This window comes from Neofelis nebulosa, chromosome 12 (assembly GCF_028018385.1).
Source record: "Neofelis nebulosa isolate mNeoNeb1 chromosome 12, mNeoNeb1.pri, whole genome shotgun sequence".
Taxonomy (NCBI): Eukaryota; Metazoa; Chordata; class Mammalia; order Carnivora; family Felidae; genus Neofelis; species Neofelis nebulosa.
Window position 1 is genome coordinate 91,235,132 of NC_080793.1, and position 26,378 is coordinate 91,261,509.

At 44.4% G+C, this 26,378-nt stretch overlaps 1 protein-coding gene across 12 annotated transcripts in view; it reads left to right on the forward strand.

Moving 5' to 3' along the window:
* AUH (AU RNA binding methylglutaconyl-CoA hydratase) overlaps positions 1-26,378 on the forward strand; it is a 354,609-nt gene that overhangs the window by 90,086 nt on the left and 238,145 nt on the right. Inside the window, exon 7 of one of the 12 annotated variants that reach the window (XM_058693270.1) lies at positions 25,706-25,764. The exons of the other annotated variants lie outside the window; for them this stretch is intronic. Within the exon in view, the coding sequence (XP_058549253.1) occupies positions 25,706-25,764 (59 nt within the window). The remainder of the gene's footprint in view (positions 1-25,705; positions 25,765-26,378) is intronic. 12 annotated transcript variants of the gene reach the window in all.

Sequence of the window (26,378 nt, forward strand, 5' to 3'; positions counted from 1 at the left end):
CCTGTGGTTCTTCATTTTCCTTGACTCTGTGTTGGCTTTTTATGCATGAGCTGAAGCAGCCCCCTCTCCCAACCTCTTCCAGGGTGCTTGGAAATGAACCTTAGCACTCACCTCTGCCCTAGCTCTTGGTTGTCTCTCAAAACTTTGTTTTTGTCTTTGCATCTCGCTTCATTCTGAGTGGCTTCTGGCTCCTGGTAATTGAGGGTGTGGGGAGTCCTGTCAGTGTCCCCAAGGGGAGGATCTTAGCGTCTGGATTTGGGCTGACGGGAAGCTACAGGAGCTTTTAAAGTCTGCAAACGGACGTCCCACAGGAGGACCGGGAGATGGGTGTTTCTGTCTGCTTCCTGAATTCTGAACCCCGAGGCGATGGCCAGGCAAGAGCTGTTTCTTCCTGCTGTTGTCCTGTCGGTCCTGTTAACATGGCCCAGCTGGCCTCCCTACCCAGGCTGTCAGGACAGAAGCCGCAAAAGCGGGGGCTCCAGATGTGCACAAGGTCCTTTCTCAGTGACCTGGGGCAGGACAGATGCAGAGCTCGCAGGTGGCACTGCTGGTTTCTGTCTCTGGCAGGGAATGTAGTGGCTCCTTGACGTGTGGCCCCTCACGCCACAGCCGGGAAGACGAGCGGATGGGCCTCTGTCACCACAATCCTGGGCCTTGTGGGCTGCCGCCTCCACTGCTGTGGTCGTGTGGAACCCAGGAACGTGGGGCTTGCCACCAGAGCCACGTGATTGGGGGTGTCGGCCACAGCAACCGGGGCGCCATGTGTGTGCACAGGCTCGTTTCTGGGGGACGCCGGTGACCTGGAGAGAGGCGGGGGAGGGCGCATCGGTGGTGCCCGTGGCCCCTTAGTCTTTGAAGAGGATTAGAGGCCGCTGGGTGTGTGCTGAATTAGCTGCCTGCCCCCCAGGATGGACCTTCCACAGGAAGACCCGGCGCTTTCTGGTTGTCTGTCCGTCTCTCCGTTCACCCTAGCTTGTGGGCCTTCTGCCATGAAGCCTGATGACTTTCAAAGCTGGACGTTTTGTGCTTTTGTCTGTCAGGGTGCAGGTCTTAAAGTTTGGGGTGCCCAGTGTGAAGTTCAAACCCTTGTTTCCTCGGGGGGCAGCCCGGAGTCGAGAGCTCACTCCCGGTTGTATGCTGCTATGCTGGGCTGAGGTTTGTGGGGGGAGTGTCCCAGCCTGTCCTGCTGCTTTGACCTGGGCTTTTCCCCTTGGCCCCTTGGGGACGAGCTGCTCAGCTGGCTCCTGCGTGCCCTCACAGGGAAGTGGTGTATGTTTAGCCGTAGATCCGACACATCCCGGAAGAAGCCATTCAGGGCCCTGTAGTTCACTGTCTTGACCTGGAAACCTGGCATGTTCTTTTTATGAAACAACTGACGGTTTAATCAGAAAAGTCTTCTTAATCTATACATCCAGACGGCCACTGTTTCTTCGTCACGGACATCTCACCAAATTACTTCCAGGTCTGTTGTCTCCAGAGGTGAGATCTTAAGAGCGCCAGTCCTAAAAGGCGTTGCCGTGGGTTCTTCAAAGGAAACATGCTGTTTGTCACCCAGGCGAGCGCCATCTGTCCTCATTGTGGCAGAGCTGAAGACCGTCCTGTTAATATCCAGACTTCTCTGTACGTAAAACTGGCCTTTATTTGATCAGCTTTTTGGTGCCTGTAGGGTCATATTGCCAAGCCAGAATGGGATTTTATAGTCAAGTGTCTCGCCTTTGCATTTTGCCTAATTTTTCATTTCAGTGGCACTTTGTGAATATGTATTTGGACCCCCGTGAACCACCGGCCACGGCCGCCTTTTGTGGTACGGCCGCCGTGTGATCCTGTTGTGCGTGGCCCGTGGCCGGCGGCCAGTTCTGCTTATTGCCTTACGCTTCCTTCCCCTGGTCTTCTGCCTTCTGTTGTTTCTCTCCTGATGGCTCACCACTAGATAATCGCCTGCCTTCTCCATCATGACCCTTCCAGTGGGGGAACCAGGGCCGCCCTTCCCGCAGGGCCTGTGTCACCCCGGGAGGTCTTCTGGAAGAAATGTTGTAACCGCAGTTAATCAGAAAGTGATGGTGTGACTTGAAAATGTACCTTCTAGAGCATCTGAATACAAAAGTAATATTGCTGGGTTTTAAAAAAGGAAGACAGAAACACTAACAATGTATGATGAGAAATACAAAATAATAATAGGAGCCAGTTTGGGGGGAGTTTCAGAATTAATCTTTCAGTAATAGAATTTCTTAAGAGTAGTTGCTGATGCTGTGTACTGTCACTTGATTTTGCTTCAGTCAGTGTTCAGCTCATAAGTAACCATGATTAATGGTTTGAAGCCTGTCATTTCAGATTTAAAAATGCATCTACCAGTGTATTAATGCAGGCTATACATAGATTTGTTTTACCTAAAAGTATGATCGTATTACACATTCTCTTCTGCAACTCGCTGGTTTTGATCTAATGGTAGAATTTGGATATCTCTCCTTGTCTTATTTATAATTCTGGTAGAAAAGCTCCCGGTGTTTTCACCATAAAGCAGTCTCCTGGTCTTTACTTTGAGATTATACATCCATAACCTTATGAAGGAAATATTATGACATGCTAATAATGTTGAATTTTCTCGGTGTCCTTGAAATATGCAGATTTTCTGTTGTTGAAAGATTCTAGCTTTCTTGGACCGACCCATTCTGGCAATGGTGTATTATTCTTTGAAATGGTAATTTTTTTGCATCTATTTTCATAGATCAGATTAGCTTGGAATTTTGTTTCATATGTTGTCTTGCAAGATTTTGGTAGCGGTTAAATATTAGCATCTTAAAATTATTTAGAAGATTTATTAATCTAGTTTCTGGAATGGTTGAGATTATAATGGCATTAACGTGTCTTAGAAATTTTGTTCTAATTTTGTGTGTCTTGATATATTTTGACATTAAAAAAAATTTCCTTTAATAAATGACATTATTGGAGAAGTATAGTTACCCAGATTTTCAGATATATTTATCTTATATAGACCTTTTTTTAAAAAAAAATTTTAATGTTTATTTATTTTTGAGAGAGAGAGGGACAGAGACAGTGTGAGAGGGGGAGGGGCAGGGAGAGAGGGAGACACAGAATCCCAGGCAGGCTCCAGGCTCTGAGCTGTCAGCACAGAGCCCAACGCTGGGCTTGAACTCATGAACCAAGAGATTGTGACCTGAGCTGAAGTTGGAGGCTTAACCGACTGAGCCACCCAGGTGCCCTGAAAAGAAAGTGTATTTCTTTTTGTTTGTATAGTATAGGTGAGGTTTTATAAAGTGTATTTTATTAATTACATATTTTTTTTAGTTTTTGTGTATTTTATCTGTCAAATTTAAAAGATGTGTCTTAAAAAAATAAATAAAATAAAATAAAATAAAATAAAATAAAATAAAATAAAATAAAAGATGTGTCTTAGGGGCGCCTGGATGGCTCTGTTGGTTAAGCGTCCGACTTTGGCTCAGGTCATGATCTCACGGTCCGTGAGTTCGAGCCCCGCGTCGGGCTCTGTGCTGACAGCTCGGAGCCTGGAGCCTGCTTCCGATTCTGTGTCTCCCTCTCCCTCTCTGACCCTCCCCCGTTCATGCTCTGTCTCTGTCTCAAAAATAAATAAACATTAAAAAATTAAAAAAAAAAGTTTGTAGCTGTTATAAAATGAATTCTGAGAGGTAATTCTATCCTGTTTTCACATTCTTTATTTCAGAAAGAAAACCCCACGGTAAACGTGTTTCATAGTCCTGATGTCTTTCACGCTTGCTTCCTGCCCTGTCTCTGCTAAAAGAAATTGTTCTTGCCTCTTGCCAGTGTCTGCTGTGCCAGATTTAGTTCAGTAGTTCTTTATATTTTTATGTAGGTGTGATATACTTAAAACAGTTTTGTTACTTGCATTTTTCTTTGGAATTGCCAGAGTTAGCAAATTATCTTTGTGGAGTTTCTCAAAAAGAATGCTAGTCTACTGGTGTGGCCATTATTAGATGTTGAAAATACTTGCTTATGTAATTCTCCTCATCCTTTATTTTTTCCAAGATTTGAAAATTGAGAGAGCATCGTGAGAGCGAGCCTTAACGTATGGGGTTACACAAATGGAATTCATTATTTGATATTGACTCTAGCTATTTTTCTTGCTCTTGCATGGAAAAATTATTTACAACTTTTTAAGAGCACGAAGCTCTGCTTTAGGAAGCTATTTTGGTACTGGTCTCGAAGGACAGATTGCCTATTCCTTTCCCACCCTAACGAAACTAGGTCACTAGCTTTTGGCACATGTTCATGATGTGAGATTTATTTGATGTTCAAGTGTGCTGTCTAGAAATAGTGACGCTATGTCAGCAAGGCCACTGTTCGTTTCATGAACATAATTTCCAGTGCCCTGGAATTAATTTATTCCTTGACCTGTTAATAATTACACTTGGTCATGAGCATTGCAGAGGCAGAAGAAGTATCTGGAAATGGTCCTGGTCCCCCTGTTAGATGACAAGTTACGGGGTCTCTGTTCAGCTTGCAGGTTTGGCCTGTTGAAACAGTTATCTTAGGGAAGCCGAGTGTTTTTATTAAGCAAACTTCTGCCTGATGCCATGACAGGATCCACGGCTCAGGCAGTTCAGAATATTCACCTCATATGTGTATTTTTGAATTCTGCCTTACTGTGGCCAACTTTAAACATGATCAGGGAAGTTCCCTGTTCATTCACAGCCAGAAGCCAGTACTTGAAAAAAAATAGGGAATAATCAGAGGACTCCTCTAAAATTAATCATCTGTGGTTACTAAAATACCTGATAGTTAAAATGAGCTTCTTTGAAATCAGTCACATATTAATTAGTTCAGTGTTTCAGAAAGAGATGGAGAAAATACGAGCTATTGTAAAACCTCACCTAGCGTGGCCCTGGAGTGAGCTGAATCCTTGCTCTGTGGCCTGGGGAAACTGACTTGCTTGCTTCTCTGTGCTTCTGGCTCCTAATCTATAAAGTGTGATAATAGTCCCGAGTATTCGATTATGGCATTGCGCTGATGGAAGGAGTAAATGGCGGCAGTTTGATTGTTTTTAATGTTTTATTTTTATTTTTGAGAGAAAGAGACTGAGTGCGAGAGAGCGCGAGCAAGCGGGGGAGGGGCCGAAAAAGAAGGAGACACAGAATCAGAAGCAGGCTCCAGGCTCCCAGCCGTCAGCACAGAGCGTGATGTGGCTCGAACCCACGAACCACGAGATCACGACCTGAGCTGAAGTTGGCGCTCAACCAACCGAGCCACGCAGGCACCCCGATTTTGTAATCTTGAGACACTGATGGGCTTAGGTTTTGGTTTGCTTACATGGGCTCCCAGGGCTTTGGAGCCACGTCAGTCACATGGCCTTGTTTAGTTGATTTAACAAATTGTATCTCTGCTGGTGTGATCTTGCCCTCCATGTGTCCCCGCAGCCTGCGTGTGTGTGCCCAGGGAAGGAACTGGTCCATTTGGTGGGCTGGCTGCAGCCCCATTGTGTGCTAAATGGTAGGTGTTTTTAGTAAATGTTCCTTGAATGAAGCCAAGCGGGTTTTTGTTTTTGTTTTTGTTTTTTTAATGTTGTATTTTCTAGGAGTTTTAAGAGGCATACCCTGAAATTATGTTTACATGTTCTTTGGATTAGTTTTTTGTTCTTTGTTTGTTTGTGTTTAGCACATTTGTATTCTGTGTCTGTTGCTTTCCTTGGTATAGTTTGTTTTAAACTAGGCCTATTTCAGTGCCCATGGGGATACATTCTTGAGATTCCAGGGAGCGTGTCAAAACCGTTTCCCTGCTCTGCAGACCTTGAGAGGGCTTTGTGTGCACATCACTGGAGCCTGAGGAGGCCGAAGAAGAAAGGAACAGATTGTCTTTCTTAAACTCCAGTGTACCTGGCCAGCCCTTTCACACTTCCTAGAAGAGAGAGTCAGATTCAGGAGTCACTTTAATTTGTGGCTGCACAAAATTAAAGCTGTAGAAAGAGTGTTAGTCCAAGAGCTCAGACTCTTCTTAAATGCGAACAGCTGAATTTCTGTGAGTCAGTGATTGCTCTGTAACTGGAGCTGTCACCCCCTCCCAATCCCCGTTATTTGGGTCGCTGTGTGATAATTTTTTGATGATTCGCTTCACGAATGGACACACATTCATGTCATTTCTGATGCTTTAAAAACATTTCTGTTGAGTTACGAAGACAGGGAGGGTTTAAAATATTTTAGTGGTACCTTTATCTTGTGCAAACTTAAGTAGGTGTAGCATTTCTAATGCCACTTGAAATGGCCATTCAAACACGTGAAGTTTAGAATATTGATTTTCATTCTCCCACCCGGTGCAAGAATGAACTTGTCACTACTCTACTACTAGTCAAGTATGGCAGAGGCCTTTGCAGTGCAGATACTGGGGCACTTACGCGTTCCAAGGAAGAACTTCCTCTTTGCTAGTTCTACTGACGGAAGTGTGTTTTACACCTCCGTCGTGATGAACCTGTTTTGCTTTTGTTTGGCTTTCCGGGCGTCTGGGTCCCTGCTCTATGGGTCTGAGAGGGTGTCTGCTAGCTGAAGTTTCTGCTCAAGATTTTGTGTTGAAACCTGATCTGAGAGGTTGGGGCAGTGGATGGGGGGTTTCCTTCCAGTGCTGTGGTCTTTGTCCAAGTCCCAGGCAGCAGAGTTCTTACTGGAGGTGGCCTCTGGTGTGGGGGGCTGTCCTCCTGTTTAGGGTAGTCTTGCTGCCTATGTGTTTTCGAACGTCATCCTTCAGCATTGCTGGTAATTCTTGGAGTCACTCAGAAACCTAGTAAATTTCTTTTTTTGTGTTGATTTCCATTGCCAACAGCCACAGAGCCTGACCCAACCAACCATTTATTCTGCCCATCAACCTCCACGTCAACGGACGAAGTTGGTTGAGGTTCAGGTGCAAATGTTATGTACTCAGAATTTTGTTCTCCTTTTTCTTTAGGGTATGCTGTGTGCCTAGGATGTCTGAACTGATTTTCCAGTATTCTTTTTGGTTGACAAGTCTGTGACATGTATTCATCTGTCGTTCGAGTGTTTTACTGAGTACTTACCGTGTATTCGGTGCTTGTAGTGGCTGGAGAAATAGAGCAGGAAACAAGAGACCAGACCTCTGCCTTCACGGATTGTAGTTCGAGGAGGCGGACTGACAAATAAAATACGGAGTCGCGTTTGATGGCAGTAAATCTGATGATAGAATGAAGTGCGGGGAGTGCTGAGCTGAGGGCCGTCGGCGTTGGGAGGTGAGGGACGACCCGGGAGGATGGCGGAGATGTCCCGGCGGTCTCACGGCAGAGTGGGGACAGTGCTGGTGTCATGGGACGGTCCGGAGGCCCAGGAAGGAGTGAGGCTGCACAGAGCGCTCACAGCAAGTGTGGGGGTAAGGGGATTAAATACACACGCGTTTGTACAGTCTCCATGAGGACGGGAGACTTAACACTCCAATGCGTGAAGAACGCCGGCACATGCCTGTGAAATCCGGGCCGCACGCTCGCCATCCTTTCGTCTCCTTGAGTTGTGCTGCCACACCACAGCCGTGTGGGAGCACCGGGTTTTACGGTAGCGCAGCACGGGGGGCAGCCGCCGCGGCTCTTCCTTCCTGGACCCGCGAGAGCGGGTCACCCTGATGCGCACACATTGGTGCGGGAGACGTCCAGAAGCCTAGGAGGTGCGGAGGAGCGGAGGCCCCGTGAAGGTTCTGTCTCCCTGTCAGACGGCGAAGAGATGCCGTCCTGCAGAAAGCGTGAGGACCTCGATCGTGGGGACGGCCGTCGGGAGAACCCGACTGAGCACCTGCCCTCGTCGCTCGGTGCCCGACGATTGAATGTCTGTTTCTGTCAGCGTGGAGATTAAAGAAAAGCTGAGCAGAAGCGATCTTAATATCTTGCTGATTACATTCCAGAACGAAAAGAAATAGCAGAACATTGAGCCCAGCCGCCATTTGCTCTAATTGCCCCGTGCGAACTGGAACTGGCAGCTGTCAGGCCTCGATTGAAGCTTCGGGAAGGTTAGTGCCGGCTGCACGCAGTAACGTGTCTGCGAGCAAATGCACATACCGCAGCCACCATTTGGAAGCACGCTCTTTTGTATTTAATGTGTTGCAGAGTATTTCATGATAGGGTTTGGACGGATGCTGCTGTGAGTTCACATTCACTTTTTGCATCATTTCCAGCAGACAAACAGAAGTGCTTTCAGCTAAATCCCGAGTCCCTCTACGTAAGTGGGTTTCTGGGTTCTGTAGAACTGAGCATTTGGAGGTGGGAACTTAGAAACGTTATCGTTGTAGACAAGTGTTTTGAGACATCCTTCTAATAAAGATTTATATATGTGTACATATATCCTTCTTGAACTGTTAATATGTAGCTTTTTTTTGATCTATGAATTTCAATTTATGCATTAGTGTTTTTACATCCGATTTATACATTAGGTTTTTCTAGATCTGTGAATTCCGGTGTATACATTATGCAGTTTGTTCATGTTAGAATGTTTACTTTCTCTTTCCTTTTTGATTGGAAGGATTGAGTTTTCTATAATAATATTTAATCTTCATGAAATTTAGGGTCTTTTAAAAAGCATTGAGACAAACGTGTTTTCTGTATCACGGTGATGAATATCGGTTTGCAAATTTATTTGGATCGTACGCAAGTCTATTTTCGTGGGTGAATAACGACAGTGTTTGATTTGACAGTTAACTACATATGGCACTTGGTACGCTACCCCTGAGTCTGTCCCAGATTGGTTCTTTATTCACATGGATCACAATCTGAATTGGACAAAAATTCTAGGTAGAGCCCAAACAGAAGGTGTTTATTCCTTTACTACCCTGTAGGGAGCATCTAGCTTGAGTCCTTTGAGAGCCATGGCCGTGTGAATATGCTTACGTGTATTGATTTACTCACACTGAGAAACATTTCAGTATTGCTAGATGTTGATCGTCGATAGTAGACATTTGTTGCTTTCAGCTGCTTGGTATCCATTCCCCTTCCTGAAAACACCCCAGTTTCCAGTAGAACATTGGGCATGTTTGCACTAAGGAGGGAGCCAGAGGGTGCTCGCTCCCCCTCCCCCCCCCCTTCCCTGCCCCCCACCTCCATAGGAACCTTGGACTCCAGGGTGGGGCAGCGGGGGGAGGCTCTTCCTCAGGACTCTCCAGGGGCCAGTAGAGGCACCCCCCCCACCCCCACCCAGCATGGGTCTGACTGTGTCATTGCTGGTTGTGTTTGCCTGGTGACTGCCTGTCACCTTCCAGAGTCCTTGTTGATTCTCTGAGATTCTTCCAGAACTCCCCCCTGTTCTTGTGCTAATCAGAGTCCATTTTAGTTGCTTATCACCTTCATGAGAACATGGCTTGGCTAATGAAGCATAACCTTTACTAGGCTGAAGTGAAATTTTATTTTAAGTGGAAGTGTCCTTGTGGCTCCTACCGCTTGTGGCTCAGATCCCTTCCACTTGCCCGTGGGCCCCGCCCGACAGACACTTGGTTTCCCTTGTAATTTAGTGTTTAAAGATATGGTTTGGACAGGTCTGGAGAGCAGACCTGAAAGGCATGTGTTTGCTGACTTGTATGTAAACTCTTAGGAACTCTTCCCAGTGCCCCAGTATTTAAAGCCAGATAGTTGTTGGATGGTGTGTGTTGTGAAGGGTCTGCTGAAATCAAGTGTTCCCTCCACCTAATTTCTGTATAATGTAATTGAAAAAATAAGTACAATAAATACTTCATTTTCCCTCTTGTAATTATAAGTGACAGTTTTAGGGCTAAACCTGTAAGGTGACTGAACCGGAAGCATGACATTTTAATATTCATCACATAGAATAAAATATACTGTTATCATCGAAGGCGTTGGTGCCCAACTAAAACTAAGGTATTGCTGGAAGAATTGTGTGTTGAAAAGAAACGGAGTGTTTTTTGCAGTCGATATGAACGAGTGGAATGGAAGCTGTGTTTCTGTTTAGCTCTGTCACTGCGTGGTTTAGTACCAGGTCACTGTCCGACTGTCTCACAGCCCTCTGCATTCAGCCGTCTGGGCAGATAGCCACTCCGCTGGCCAAGCCGTCTCTTACGAAGGGGCTCGGGGGAATAGTTTCTCACACATTCGGGAAGAGTGTATTGTCTGAGTCCTGTCACCTCTAAGGTGACCCGGGTGGAAGAACGCCCAGGGGAGCGTCTCCTGTCACGGCCCGTCTTATTCCCAGGCGTAGCTGTCGGATTATGCGCGGTGTCTTTGGATATAGTTAGACTCCTCGCCACTGAGCGAATGTGGAGTTTTCACAAGACCTAGAATGCAGCAGTGCCTGCGCTGGAGAGGCGCCCCGGCCTTCAAAAGAAGACTGTGACCTGGTGGCAACGGGTATAATTGCATAAAAATAGAAGCTTGGGGTTTTACAACAGTCCGCGTATGAAGTGTCCCATTCTCAGCGTGAACGTGTACGTGTGGGCTCTTTGCACATTCGTGAGGTTTGCAGACACTTCAAGTTTTGCACCCTTCCCAGTGCAGGAGTGAATTAAGTCGGTGAGTTGACCGTAAGCAAAGAGGATGTTTTTATTATCGAACTGTTACACGGGATGGAGAGGCTTGTGGATCGTGCTGGAGCCCCACTTAATTCAAACCTTGGAGAAGTAGTGTGTGCTGTCTAAGAGAAAGAAACCGTGTTCTGCATGAGGAAACCCTGATGGTGATATTGTTAAGGGGAGGTTGGCTCCGTCGGTTTCTGGTCTGATCCCCATCCTACCTTCCTGGAGGGCGTCCTCAGAGTCAGCTGGCGTCAATGTCTGAAAACCAGGACAGCGTGTCGCTGAAGCTGGGGGACGGCGGGACCGACCTGTGAGTCCAGGATCAGGGCTTCTGGGCAGGAGTGTGGTATTCGGGTGGAGGGGACAGAGCCAGCCATTACCACACTGCTGTCCTTCTAGGGCAGTGGCCCGAGGAGGAGGAGGCGAGCCTCCAGAGTAGGGAAGAGAGCAGGAAGGGGAGGTGGAGACATTCACTTGCCTCTTCTCTGTGAACCAGTGTGAGACACAGGCTTGTTTGGGCACCAACTGGAAGTTGAAGGTGCTGATCTCTTTAGTTGCAGCCACGACCAAGGAGGGAGGGTACACATGCCCACCGGTAGCTTCTCATCCACTCTCCGCTTGGGGAGCACTGCGGGGGCAAGTAGGTGAGGCCCAAAGGAATTGGAAGATGCAAGCAGCTGAAAGCACACATATGAAAACCTTGGATGATTCTCCTTGCCTATCACGGCCATCAGACAAGAACCAGACCCCACGCAAAGGGAACAGGTGAATGGTCAAGGCAGGAGACCGGCTGCATGCTGCACTGCGAAAGTTTGGGCGCAATCGGGACTGGCCTTAAGTCATTTACTAACTGTGGCAGGTTACTCATGATGGCCAGCTACTTAGGTCTCTGAGCTTTCCTTTCTTTGTAAAATGAGAGTGATGCTAATATCCATATGCAAAGCTGTTGCAAAGTTTATCTTTGCCACCTTTTAACAACGGCTTTGTAAACTGTGAAGTACCAGATAAGTGTTCGTTTCTCCGTGGAGTTTTACATCTGTAAGCTGGCGAACCTTCCTAGTGTTTGCATTACTGAATCTAGGTCTTGGTGATGCGTCGGTGGGTTAAGCTGACACTTCCTGTTCTGCTCTCAGGACTTAGAGTCGAGAGACCAGGATGATGGGGCTGGAAATCCAGTTTTGCTGCTGACTAGCATTGTGTTTCTCAAACTTCCCACCAAAGCACACCTAAAAAGGAACACGTGCGCATAGGGTGTTCAAGCAGTCTGCCACAGGCTCATGGTTTTTCTAAAATCGCATTTTATTTTACAATCTGTGTGAAGTTTGCAATCTAGCCTGAGCAATATTTATATTAAATTGCATATACTTTTTAAGTTACCTATCAGTAAGATGTTAAAAAGAGGGAGGGGGTTCTGGCGATTGCTGTTAACTTGGTGGACAAGATGGGGTTGCCCTAGCCGGTGACTTCATGTGCCTCTAGACCTATGAGCACATACACCTGATTCCTGGGCCGCTCTTACTTGTTACAGAAGAGGATTGACTGTGTCCTGTGTCCCCTTCTGGGCAGCTTTTCTGTGAGAGCCCATGTAACAGATACTGCAAGGAACTCTTGACCTGATTACAAAATCAAATTATACAACACACTCATTCTTACAAAGCAGTTTCTACATATTGTGTAATTCTCATCCTTATAGGTCGGTCACAGAGGACTTTGCTCAATAGAGTTTATTGTTGTAGAGGCCACAAGTTATCAAATGTTACTTGCTTAAAATATTCTGGAAAGTTAGTCATTAGCACATGACATTTCATTATGGTGTCCTATTTTTGTGTGTCATTGTAACTTTCCATTATAAGCTTAAAAATGATGAAGGCGTCCGGTCAAGAAGGTAGGCTAGGCACTGAGCACTGTTAATTGCTCTCTGTCCATTTTAAAGCCTCATCAGAATGAAAGCACAGAATGTTTAAAAACAAAAAGAGACGAAAGGTACAACCATCCGCCAATAAATAGCAAACCAAAGGGAGAGAGGTCATCAGCCAACGAGATTCAACAAAGTTTTTGGGGTTTGGGAGATGAGACGGGTTGCAAAGCGCTAGCCTGTGTGTATTGCCAGGGGGCCTGTGCAGATGCGGGAGGCATTGTCCCCTGCAGGGGCTCAGAGTCAGCAGCTGTTTTAGAGCTTAGAAACTTAGACATGAGGTTTCCCAAAACGAGGTACAGTCGAAGGGCTGGGTGTACAATTGTCGCCCACCCCAGTCCCCCACACCCCACCCTCCCACCGCAGGTGTGCGCACTCCTGGGGGCAGAGGCCGCTGGTGTGCAAGGTCAGGCAAAATGGGCAAAAGCCGATTCTTCCATAGATAGGAAACTAACTTCAGAAAATAGGACTTCTGATGGGGAGTTTGGTTCCACTGCAAAGCCCTCCTCCTTCTTTGGGGTCTGCTGCTCACCAATCAGGTTCTTTTCTGCCTATGCCAAGTAAAGCCTATCTTGGTCACACATAAGCTCAGAATTTCCAGTCAGAGAAGAGGCCTTCCTAAAATACCCAGTGACGCAAGAGTGGAGGAGAGCGACTCCCGTTCTCCTGTGTTCCCGTCTCTAGTGAACATACAGACCCACGGGTCATCGAGTGTATGACACTTGACACATGAAAGAAAAAGGTGGGCCTTAAGGAGAATGGCTAATGCAGAAGCAATGATATTACATAAAGGGCTATTAGATTCATTTTTAAAAGGAATTGCTGAAATGGAAATGTCAGTAAAAAAATACGAGGGAATAAAGTGAAGTAATCTTCCCAAAAATGGAGAGCCAAGACCAACAAAATGCAAGAACAGAGACATGAGAAATGAACCTGTGAGGTTTGGTATTTGGCTTAATAGAAGTTAGAGAAAAAGAAAGAGAGGAAATTATCAAAAAAGTAGAGGAAGATAATTTCCAGAGGCAGGAGAGGTATGTGTCTCTGTATTAAAGGGACCCACCGAGATCCAGCATGATTAATAAAAACAAGACAGCCGTGGGTATGTTTTTGTGAAATTTCAGTGCTTTAAGGAGGAAGGTAGGATTGCAAAAATGTTCAGAGAGGAAGAAAGACAAGTTCTCCATGTGTGAAGGAACGTCAGACTGGCGTCAAAGTGTTCGTCAGTGGTACTGGATGCCCTAGGTATTGCCCATGGGATCCGAAGGTCAACCGACTCAGTTCAGTATCTGACAAACTACTGTTTGTTATGACAGCAGAATAAAGACATACTGAGATGTACGAGGACTAGATAAGTTAGCTTCCCAAGGACCCTTCTTGAGAAGACGGTTGAGTGTGCACCCCGGCAAAACGGGAGAGTATCCAAGAAAGACAGCCTTGGCCCTCAGGACACGGAGTAACCAACCTACCTGAGCAGCCAGTGCAAGAGCACCGGCTGTGAACCCGGTCCAGACGACAGCGTCCGAAGTGGAGCTGGGGCACAAGGCTTCTGAGGGCCCCCCCAGCCCTGCCTTCCGAGACTTAGGAAGAATTCCAGTTGGGGCCCGTCAGAAGAAAGGCCATGGTTTTAAGTGATCAGTGGGACAAGTAGGTCCCCTCAGTCCTAAAACTAGAATTTTTTTATTCTTGGAGTGGTCAGGAGGTCACGCCGTTGCATTTGTTTGTAAAGAATTCAATGTGATTTTGACGCACCCCTTTGCTTGGCATTAAATGATACGTATATATTATAATGTAGATGCTGGTTGTGGATTGTCAACATTTAGAACAAGTCTGCGATACAGAAGGTTTGGGTGCTGTTTACTTCCAGGTATGAATGGTTACCGTCTTCACACTATTAGAGGAAAAGTGTGGCGACTCCAGCATCCAGAGCCGGCTTGTCAGAACGGGAATTTGTATTCCGTTTACTTAAAATCGCGGTTAGTATTAGAAGGGCTCAAAATTGAGAGTCATAGTTGAAGGTCGGTGAAGATGAGTTAAATTCTGATTTTTAAATCTAGGAAAATCAGTGGACGTTATGTAAGGTTATTCAACCTGGAAACCTAAATATGTTCATTTTTTTGAGTTGTAGAGATAACTGTCAGAGGAACAAAAAACGGTCAAATTTTTTTCTGGAGAATGGGACTCAGGGTGGGCAGGAAGGGTGGAAACACATACATTCTTTTGTGTTAGATTTGTTCTACATGTGCATATTTTGAGAAAACAAAACATTTAAAAATATTTCCCAATTTAGTGTTTCACTAATCCAGACCTGTAGTGAAGTTTTACCAAAGAGACTAAACCGTTTAAGTAATTGACTGAATTAGTGTGACAGTGACCTTAGCAAACAAAGTAATATGAAACTTTCGCTTTGCTCCTGGCTTTTTAAACTGAGTCATCACTTTGGACCACAACAACAGCAACAACAACACATTGAGTGAGTAACTCTTGTTTCCATTACTAACCCTAACAGTTTTTCCCCCTGAAAACGTTTGTGCTTCTGTAACTGTCAGTTGTGCCGATAGCGTATAAGCAAATTCAGCCTACTTTTATTGTAATAGATTCGAATTTCAGCCCAGAATCCGGTAGACTGAGTATGCCGATGACAAATAATATCCTGTTTGGTAAGCAAGGTGTTGGGAGTGAGGATGGGCCACAAGGTCCTTTCCAGGTTGACTCAAAAGGGAAGATGTGTTTGCGGTCCTGGTGCTGTTCGTTCTCCATTCCGAAGATAAACCTACGTCGCGTTAACTAGAAAGAACATGTGGATAACCTCAAAACGTAGACACACTGTGCAGAAACATCAGCACAACCAAAGGGCCTCCAAGCACTCAGGAAAGACATCTGTTGCCATGGCTGTACATTTCTTGTGTTCCCTTACTTGGGATTGATGAGTCCCACTTGTCCCTCCCCAAGCAGAGTTCTCGTCGGGGCCTTCTTACTTTGTGACTCTTTCCAAAAGCTGGATGTATTCCCTCATCCTGGCCAAAACAACTTCTTATGCACAAAATAGGCAGCTGGCCCGCAGGCCACGGTTTGCCAGTCTTTGTTACAGTAATTGAGAACATGGACTCTGGAACTGGACTACTAGATTTGAATCTTAGCTTCCCCACTAATTGTGGGACTCAGTTTTGTCATCATTAGCTGAAGCTCGTGGAAGTACCAACACCACACTGTTTTGTGAGAGTTAAACGACGTAACATATGTAAGGTGGTTCAGAACAGTGCCCTTTACGTTTGGCTGTTATTTGAAATAGGGCACGAGTGGCTGTTAAGTTGACTCTCATGTGCTGACTTACCGTGGTGAGAGTCCTGGAGGCCACCTCTATGTTCGCTGGAAATAATACTGTCTAATTAACTGTGTTTGAGGGGAAAAAGACCATGGCAACCAGCCCAGGTCTTTGCTACTTCTTGTAAATGACCCTTCTATCCTCAAGTAACCTCTCCGTGACTAGGAATATAATGCTCTGTTAAAAGGTTGCTTTTGGGAAGTAGATTCAACGCAAATTGTCTCAGGTTACGCTAAATTTTATAGGAACGTGACTAATACAAATTTAAGGCTGGCAGGCAATCGGTATACGAAGTACCCTTTAAAGATATTTCAGGTAACTGTGATGTATTTTGATAACGTTTTGCAAAAAAATATATTTAGAGAACTAAGGAGTATGTTGAAAAGTATGAACCCAGTGGAATATAAGCCGGACATGCTTGTATTTCTCTTTACTTTCGGCCTTACTGAGCTTTTTAAAATCTCCTTTTCCATCTGCTAATGAATTCTCGATTGATTCAGTAACTTTCTAGTCACTTTTTGTTTTTTATGAGAGAAAGACTCCTCTCAGTTTAGCTCAGTTCAAAGCTTCAGTCGTATGTCCAGTTCAGAGTGTATCCTTGTTCTGTTTCTAGCCACAGTGGGAGTAACAGAGACCAGATTTCCTTAAATAAACCACCTTAAATAAGCGAGAAACTTGGGCAGATAGATGAAACAACTGGATATAGATAGTACACTATCACTATAGATTGTGATCCTGAGATAAAACAGTCAAGGAAAGCCCTAAAATCACCGCAGCTTTCTTCCTAGAGGCATTTTCTAGACTCCAAGAAGTAAAACCCAAGCAGTCTGAGATGGTCTTATGGGAAGCTGAAATGGATTAAGCATGTGGGGAACAGTACAGGAGAGGAAGTGATTACACAGAAGAATAGCTTCAGAAACGGGTGACCTTGAGTTTGTTGCTGAATACTAGGATGTGCTTTCATAGGCCAGATGGAGAATGACCAGGTAACTGGTCTAATTAACTAATTAAGAAGGATAATTCCCAGACTTCATAAAGAGAGACTGGAAAAGTTCCAAATTCTGAGAGGCTTCGTAGGACACACTCTGAATTAAGTGGATATCTGGAAGGATTATGCTGTAGGAGGGCCAAACTAGCCTTGAAATAACAAGTTTTCTACACCTGCCCTAACAGAGCTTAAAAACAAACCTTGCAAAGACCCACCAGTTTTGCAAAGAACTTAATCGCCTGTGGTACAAAGCCCAATATGCTTTAAAGGAAAACAACAAAATGTGGAACACAACTTAGTCAAATAATGTCTAGCAACCAATCAAATATTAGTAGACACAATGAAACAGAAAAAAATGTGATGCAGGAGAATAAGCAGTGAACAGAAAGAAACAGATTACAACAGAGGTGATGGAATTTGCAGAAAAGGACTTCAAAACACTTGTTTGTATTGGTCCTTAAGGATTTAAAAGAAAAATGAGCATAATGAGAGAATTGCAAGGTATAAAACAGAACCATGTAGAACTTCAAGGGCTAAGTATTACAGTCTCTGAAATGAAAAAAAAAATGGCAGAATTAATAGCAGAGTAGATATTACAGAAGAAAAGTTAGTGAATTTGAAGACACAGAAGTAGAAAATCAAAACCAACGCACACAAAGAAATGAAAAGTGTAGGAGCACCTGGCTGGCTCAATCCGTGGAGTATGCAACTCTTGATCTCAGAGTCATGAGTTCAAGCCCAATGCTGGGTGTAGAGATTGGATAAATAAATAAAACTTTAAAAAATGTTTTTTTTTTTAAGGTTTAAGAAAATGAATAGAACCTCAGTGTCCTGTGGAGTAGTATCAGGTGGTCTAATAGATTTTACCTGCAGTCACAGCGCAGTGCAGATGGGGAAAGAAGAAATACTTGAAAAAAGAATGACCAAAGTGTTTTCATATTTGATAAAAACTAAAGCTCTTTATTGTATCTTCTGTTCATTGCATCTAAGAGCTATATACTGTCATTGCGATATTTAAAAATACTCATTCATATCATTTCCTGTTAGCTTTATTCTCACAAAACTCTATTTGAGAAAGGCTACTTGAGATCAACCACTAAAAGAACTTTACATACAACGAATGAGCCAGTAGTGAAGATAAAATGGAATACTTTAAAATGATCAACCTTGGAGACAGTAAAAGAAGAACAAGTAAAGTCAGATGAGAAAAATGGAAAACACAAATCAAGATGGTAAATTTAAACCTAACCATGTTGGTAATTATATTTCATGTAAATTTTTCCATACAGTGTAATTAAGAAGCAGAGACTGTCAGAGTGCTTAAAAAAGTAAGCCTCATTTATATGCTATTTATAAGGAACGCACTTTAACACCCAGGGGTGCCTGGGTGGCTCAGTCTGTTAAGCATCTGATTCTCGATCTGGCTCAGGTCACGATCTCACAGTTTGTAGGTTCGAGCCCCGTGTCCGGCTCCACGCTCACCATGCAGAGCCTGCTTGGGATTCTCTTTCTGCCTTTCACCCTCCAGCCCGTGCTCGCTCTTGCTCTCACTCTCTCTGAAAGTAAATAAATAAACTTAAAAAAACACGCACACACTTTAAAGATACAGATAGGTTAAAACGAAAAGGATGGAAGAAGATAAGCCGTGCTAACGGTATGAGCTTAACATCCCATAAAACTAGGCTTCAGGACCAGGAATCTTAACCAGTCATGGAGAGACATTTCATCGTCATGCAAGAGTGAATTCAACAAGATGTAAAAATGCCGAACCTGCAAGCGAGTATAATAACACAACTTCAAAACACACAAGGCAAAATTTCTTAGAACTAAAAGGAAAAATAAAGAAATCCGCTATTTTTGCTGTAGATTACATAGTTGATGGAGCAAATGGAAAGAAAGTTAGTGGGGATATAGAAGACTTGAACTTCACTATGAAGTAAGTTGACCTAATGGATCTTTTCAGGGAACTCTACCCAACAATAGAATTCACATTCTTTTGAAGCTGTACATGGAGTATTCATCAAAATAGAAATATGGGAGGGGGGCCTGGGTGACTCAGTTGGTTAAGTGTCAGACTCTTTGATTTTAGCTCAGGTCATGATCTCACGGTTTGTGAGTTTGAACCCCGTGTCGAGCTCTGTTCTGTCAGCATAGAGCTCACTTAGGATTCTTTCTCTGTCCCTCCCCTGCTCGTGCTCTTTTTCTCTCTCAAAATAAATAAACATTTAAAAAACCCAGAAATCCCTAAAATTCTAAAAAAAAAATTAGAAATATGGGAGTTAAATAAACTAAATCTCAATAAATGTTAATTTAAATTTGAAAGATTGAAATAATACATACTGTATTCTCTTACCCCAACAGAATTGAATTAAAAATCAGTAACTGAAAACAATATGGAAGTTTCCAAATACTTGGAAATAAAAGAATATACTTCAAAGTACACCTGACAGTCAGTGAAGAAATCACAAGAGAAATAGGAGATATTTTGAACTTAGTGAAAATGAAAACAACATTAAATTTTATGTGAGAAAGTAATGCTTAAAGAGAAATTACAGCTTTAAAAGCTTACATTAGAAAAAAAGAAAGATCTAGGACCAGTGAACTAAACCTCTATTTTCAATAGCAGGGAATTAGTTTGCTAACTAACTTGAATATGAAAACGAAGAGCAGGGAATTAATTAGTGAAAAAGGACTATGCGCAAACAATACAGAAAACTCAATAAAACCAGGGGCAAAAAGGGAAAAAAAAATGTTTAACAATGCTAGCTAACCTGATAACTAAGAAACAAACAAAAAAAGGAAGACCTAAATTATCAATATTCTGATTAGAGGATAGGCCATCACTACAAATCCTATAGCTATTAGAGGATAATAAAAATATCATGCATGACGTTATGCCAAGAAATTCACCAACTGGAAAGACCTATGAGAACCCAAAACTGATACTAGAAGAAATAGAAAATCTGAATACTTCTGTATTTTTTTTAAGAGGGTGAATTTGTGATTAAATGCTTTTCTTAAACCAAACGGTGGGCCCAGATGGCTTCACTGATGGAATCTGTCAACCTTTTAAGGAAGAAACACTAGCAATCTTACCTGAGTCCGTTCAGAAAACACAAGAGGGGAGAATAGGTCTGGACTTATTTTATGAGGTCCTCATTACTTTCTTGCCAAATCAGAGAAAGGTGGCTAAAAGGAAAGAAATCTAGACTAGTATCCCTCGTGAAGGCAGGTGTTATGATTCCTAACAATTTCAGCACATCAGACCCAGTAATCTGTAAAGAGGTAAGTTGGGTGTGGGAGGTACACCCTCACAGGAGCCCCTGACGGATGTGCGTTCAGGAACGTTACTGTGAGCGCTGGAAGGGGGGGCTGCGGGAGGGAGCTTCTGCTTCTCGGCATCGGGAGTCTGCGGCTGTATTTCTCCCTGTGTCTTTTGCTTTCTTGTGTTTGAAATGCCAGCAGGCTGGGGCTCGGGGGGGGGGGGGGGGGGAGTGGGGGGTCATGACTGACTCGGGCGTCACTGATGTCGCGCTACATGGTAGGAGCTTGAAGACCTCCGTCTGGCCGTGCTCCAGCCACTTGTTTGTTGCATGCACCCTCGCTCGATCACTTACCCGCCCCGATTAAATTGTGTCAAAGCGTATTAAGTGCCAGGTGCCAGGGGCTGTTCTGGGCACCACGGGTCCAGTCCTCAGTCAGTCAAAAATCAATAAACCTCTATAGCAAATAAAAAGAAATTTAAAGAAACAGAATACATCACAACTAAGTAGGATTTATCTCGTTTGTGAATCCGTATAATTAATCATATAAACAATAAGAATTTGTATGATCCTCTCAGTATTTGCAGGTATGCAGCATCTGACAGTTCAACATTGATTCGTGATTTTTAAAAAGCTCTTAGTTAAATTTGGTAAGTAGGGTACTTCCTCAATCTGATCAGATGCCTTTATAAAACACTGATAGCTAATACAGTCAGTGATGAAGAGCTAAACCCTTTCCCACTAATAATGGAGACAAGGCAGGAATGTCCACTCTGATCACTGAGACTCAACACTGCACGGTAGGCTCTAGCCAGTGCAGTGAGGCAAGAAGAAATAAAAGACATGCAGACTGGAAAGAAGGATTCAAATCCTGCATTCACAGGTGTCACGATCATGTTCAGAGAAGATCTTAACCAAAAACCGTTAGGACTAGTAAGTGAACCCGGCAGCGTCTCTGACTACAAGGTCAGACGTAAAAATGGGTTGTGCTTCTGTACACGCTAGCGATGCACGATTGCAAAATGAAATTTTATAAGTTACTCTTTTTTACAATAGCATGAAAATATGACATGTTTAGGAATAAATGTAACAAAATGTGTGTGAAACGTGTGCACCGAAAACCATCAAACATGGCAGAGAGAAGTGAAAGATGATCAAAATAAACGGAGAGATGGAACTTGCTCATATGTCAGAAGGTGAAATAATTATAAAATTGTCAGTTCTCCTCAAATTGATCGATAGGGTCAGTGCAACTTTAGCCTTCTTTGTGTGAAGCGGCCAAGTGATTCCGAAATGTCTATGGAGATTCAAAGAACAAAGTTGGCTGAATTACAAGGCCTGATCTCAAGACTTAGCATAAAGGTAAAGAAAACAAGTCATCATGACTCTGGTGTGGGAACGGACCGCGGGAAGAGACTCAGGCATGTGGGGTCAGGGAGCAGAAGTCGCAAGGGGCCGGCAAAGGAAGTCCCACTTCTCTCCTTGCAAGAAGTGTCAGAGTTTCACAGTAATCTGGGTCATAGTTGTATTGGCAAATGTTAATTTAGGGTAAGTTATATGAAGTGTTATTTTATGCCACTAAATAAAACATAAGCTTAATTGGTGCAATCTGGGTAGATGTGTATTTGTTTTACAGTTTAGCCTCACTCACTGATTTTAATAGACTAGCCAAAAGCAATTTCAGATACTTCTGTATATTACAGAGAGATCGATTTCTGTTGTTTCTAAAATGAGAGAAACCGAAGCTAGATGTTTTTATGACATGATTTAAATTTAATTGTATTTAATTCCTATAAATAGAGGATAACATGCCAGAAGTTAGACCTTGTTCTTTATCTGTGTTTAAAATAGAGCAACATAATTTATAGCGCCTTGCTTCATGAGCATTTAGCTTGTTTTTGAAAATTAAAATAAGACTTCTAAGTTAATTCTCATTATACGTACGACTTTAAATAATAAAGGCCATTTATAAACGATTTCTGTGTACCAAGTTAGCAATTGAGTTTAAAATGAAATGCACAGTTTTATGATTCTGTGACGTCGTAAAGGGATATTATAAATAGCTTTTATGTAAAACTATGCATATGCGTGTATAGGCTCATTTAATTATTAAAAATCACTTGTCAGGACAGTCATGGAAATGTCCTCTGTGACAGTTTTTCTCAGATCTATTTCAGACTTCTGCATGTGTTACTATATTTATCTTTATCTAATCAGCCTTGCTCCGAGGTTTGGTTATTTTATTACAAGCAGCTGTGCAAAGCTTTTTCTTTAAAAACGACATTCTTTTGTAGTGTTGCCATCACTCACATATTACACATTTGGGCAGCAAATTAAAAGCGAGTAAACTGTAGCACTAGATAAAATATATGATGTCACTGTATTTCAGGATACCTTCATGGAAAAACTGCTCTTTTGAGACCATTTAAAACGGAAATATTAAAATTTTTTCAACCATAACCAAAGATATAATCAGCAATGTGGATTATCATTCGTAGGTTTTTGAATATGAAACTTGTTATTCTGGGTTTAGCTGGGACTATATTTAGTATCCTAAGGGTCGATAGCATGCCAACATTTTTAATTAGTTTGCTCTTACGCTAAGAGATGTATACATACTGGTGTGTACATTTAGTGAGTTTGTATTACTGTCAGAAGGCTACCCTTCCAAACCCGTGACCCAAATGGGAACTTAGGGAATATGTAAACTCTTTCACAAGCCTAAACCTAGGACTCACTGCCACTTTCCTGCGACACTTTGGAATATTTTCAGTTCCAGGATATAAACTGATTCAGTTGACCTTTGAGTTTATTCTGTACGCGAGGTCCTGCGATGGGCATTATCTCATTGCCTTGTATTTCTCCGTTAAGCCGAAAGAGGTAGATTCGTCCCATGTCACGGTTGTGGAAACTGAGTCTTTGAACCTTCTCCAGGGTCCCCATAGCTAATTCAGGTCTTCGATCCCGCTGATGGATTGATGGCCCCACTCTACTAGTCAGGATTGTTGGTTGAGAGAAGTGTTCTGGCGGCAGGAAGATACTCTTCACTTGTAAACGTACTGCATGACAGCACATATGTGGTTGCTAATATAGGTAGTTGTTTACTTTTTCTATTAACTGAGGAGATGCTTGGACACGTGGCTGTCTTAGATTAACCGTCTCTCGTTTAGAATTCAGTTTTGTTTCCTCTACTACTCTGTTAATCCAGACTTCGTTCCCTGAGCACATCTGGCGTCTTGTAACTGGGCTCTGGGATTCTGTCCTCTCCGTGGTACATTTATGTCCCTGTGGTGATTGCCGAGTTAATTTACTCCAGAACCTTCAGCAGCTGACCTCACCAAAGAAAGCATCACCTCGCCCTGGCATCGAAGACTGGAGCTTTCTTCCCAGCGTTGCCCTTTGTGCCCCGGTGCCCACGCCCCCCCTCCCCCCCCCCGCCCCCGCCAGCCTCTGGAGACCCTGCCTGTTGTCGTGGGGCTGCGGGCCGAGCCGCACAGGTCTGCTGCCTTCAGTCCCCACCGCACCCCTCCTCTGCGAAGGCCTGCCTGGGTCCCGGCATGCCACTTGGTGACAGCACTTAGAGTACCTTGCCGTTGTAGCCCCAAGTCACAAAGTCGAGGAAGTTAAGGTGAGTAGAGTAAATCTGTGCACACCATCCAGAAGTGACCTTCTTAACACTCTGGCAGATTTTCTTCCGTCTGGTCTCCGCAGTCGTGTGTTCAGGACAACCCACGCTTATTTGTTATATTCTTGCCGCTCTTGTGTTTGGATACGGATCTTTAAGTGTGCCAAAATGGATGTTCGTTTTCTTTCCATTTTAATTAGTTTGAAATGTAGTTCTGTTCACTCCTTGCTGATTTTTTACATAATTACAGTTTCTCGGGATCATGTTCTATTTAGTACCATGAAAATACGGTTTATATGCAGGAGAATTACTTGTTGTAACACTTAGAGGAACACAGAGATGATCTACTGCAAAGAGACCTGTTTAGCTTACCTTGAGGGACTACTTTCGGAGAAGGTTCTGGAGTGTTCCTTTGCAAGGCGCCCTAGGGGGATGAGGAAACAGCTTCGGGGAGCCACCCGCAGCCCTCGAGTTTGGGGATCACAGAAGAGGCATGAGACCACGAGAGCCAGCGTCTTGCCACACTTGATGAGAATCGCAGTCCATGGACACAGAGCGATGCCTGTTGCGGGTGAGGGGGCCGCACGGCCCCCTCCGTCTCGTTAGGAAGCCCGCATGTGTCTCTGGAGTCTTCTATCCCAGGCCGTAATTTAGTTTCTGCTTGCACAGAGGGTCTGTGGGCCATGCTTGTGAACTCAGCACCGTACAGAGGAGCATACCGTGGACAGGTTTAGTTTTGAGCGTATGTCATGACTTCCTGACAGGTATGGAGTCTGAGCATCTGCTAAACCCAGAGAGTCGCAGTTCGTCCGCTTCACTTCTCACTGTTCTGTGTAGAGAACCCCTGAGTGTGCATTTTAGTAAGTGTGAACATGGCTACCGGACTGCACTCTCCGGAGTTCTCCTGGATAGGAAACAAGTCGTTTGCATATCATCTGAGGTTGGAATGTATATTCGATCCTGGCTTGCTTTAAACTTCCTTCAAGCAACGAGAGGATCTTGTTGAAGAAACTGTATGAGGAGTCGTTTTCCAGAGGGTAATAGACCTTAGTGTACTTCTAAATATTCTAACTCTTAAATTGGATTTAAAGGAAAAGGGAAATAAAAACAACACTAGTAACAATTGGTATAGGAGCAAGAAGTTTTCTCATTAAATGTTCATCTATTCTCTCTGTGATTTTGGTCCAGTAGTAAGAATATGAACGTTAACAGATTGTTCTGGCACCTCCATTTTAAAGGCCAACTTTAATGGCTTTGTTTCTTTGCCTTTAGGGTTTCATGATAACTTTGTTCCAGTTTAGTCCAGACATGTATTCTGTCGATGTCGAGAGGTATCTCACTGCTTTTTGTTTCCAGTATGTGACGTCCTTGGTAACCCAGGTGTCCCCTACCCTTCGTGCTCCCACAGCCCGTGGGGTTTGGGTTTCCGTGAGGTCGGCAGTCTTGCAAAGTAGTGATGCCCGTGTATGAACACGTAGCCGCACTCACGATCGCCTCTGGGGCCCGAAGCGGGGGTTCTGGCACCACCCCACAGACTTGGTGTGAGAATTAAGTGAGCTTACAAAGCACCTAGAACAGGGCCAGGCACATCAGAAGCACTAGGTAAATGTCCCCTTGCTGTTTTATGAATGCTCTTTCACAAGGCACCGTTATTCTCATGTAACTCTCCCTTGATCACATGGTACAGTTTTCAAAAATGACTTGTGCTTCTCTCCCCCTACCCGTCACCACCCCTCCAAAAAAAAAAAAAAAAAAAAGGGAAGAAAAGAAAGATTGGTAGATGGGTAGGTTTCCTCAAGAGCTTTTGTGGCTCAGCTAGACACAGATAACCGTCGAAAGGCAGAGAGGATTCAAATCCTCCCTTCAGAGGAGAGGGACGGTGAAAGTAGTTACGTAAGCTGCCCCACAGTGCAGTCAGATCACCCCCGTGCCGAGGGCCCTGTGCAGTACCCCGAACTGTGTGCTGAACTGAAGGACAGCTCGGGGCCGTGGGCTTTTCAGGGAAGGAAGGAGGTACGGAGGAGGCGCGGGGTGCAGGGCAGCCCCTCTGTCCTGGCCTGCGGCCACACTCGGCTCCCTTTTCCTCTTTCTTTTACAGGCTCATTGGGAGTTTATATCAGTGGAAACCACAGCTTCTGGCTTTGTAGTGAACACACGGTCAGTGACTGACTTGTGTTCTGCACCCTCCAATGACTCCTCTCAGAAACCCAGCCACTTTGTAAGTAGTACAGACCCAACAGGAGTAAGCGTACAGGCACTCGCGCCCCAGAAACCCCACCCCTGTGCCGCTGAAGGCCCTACGAGAGGAGAAAGCTCCCTACTGACACTGGAGCTAGCTACCAGAGCTCGCTGTCCAGTCCTGGCAGAGAGCCCAGCGCTCGGATGTGTGTTCGTGTACTCCCGGCTCCGGGAAGCCTGTGCGGCTGCTCCGGAGGGACTGGCCGGAGCCAACGGGCTCTATCTTGCAGAAGAGTCATGGCGGCAAGGTCATCCAGCCTCCTCCCCTGCAAGATGATGACACTGATTTACTACAGAGGCCAAGTGGCATCCGTGCGGGGACCTCAGCCCCGCCCCCAGACTCTGGGGCCGCATCCTTCCTCTTAGGCCACGGCAGGGATGTCGACGGGCTCATGGCCTTTCCATGCGCTGAGGGAAGTTTCCAGTTTGTTCACGAATAATTTCTCCTTATCAGGCCTTTCTGTACCTTCGCAACTCCCGGAAGGGTGTGTTGGTGTGAAACCAGGAGTCCTCCCGGTGGGAAATGTGGACGG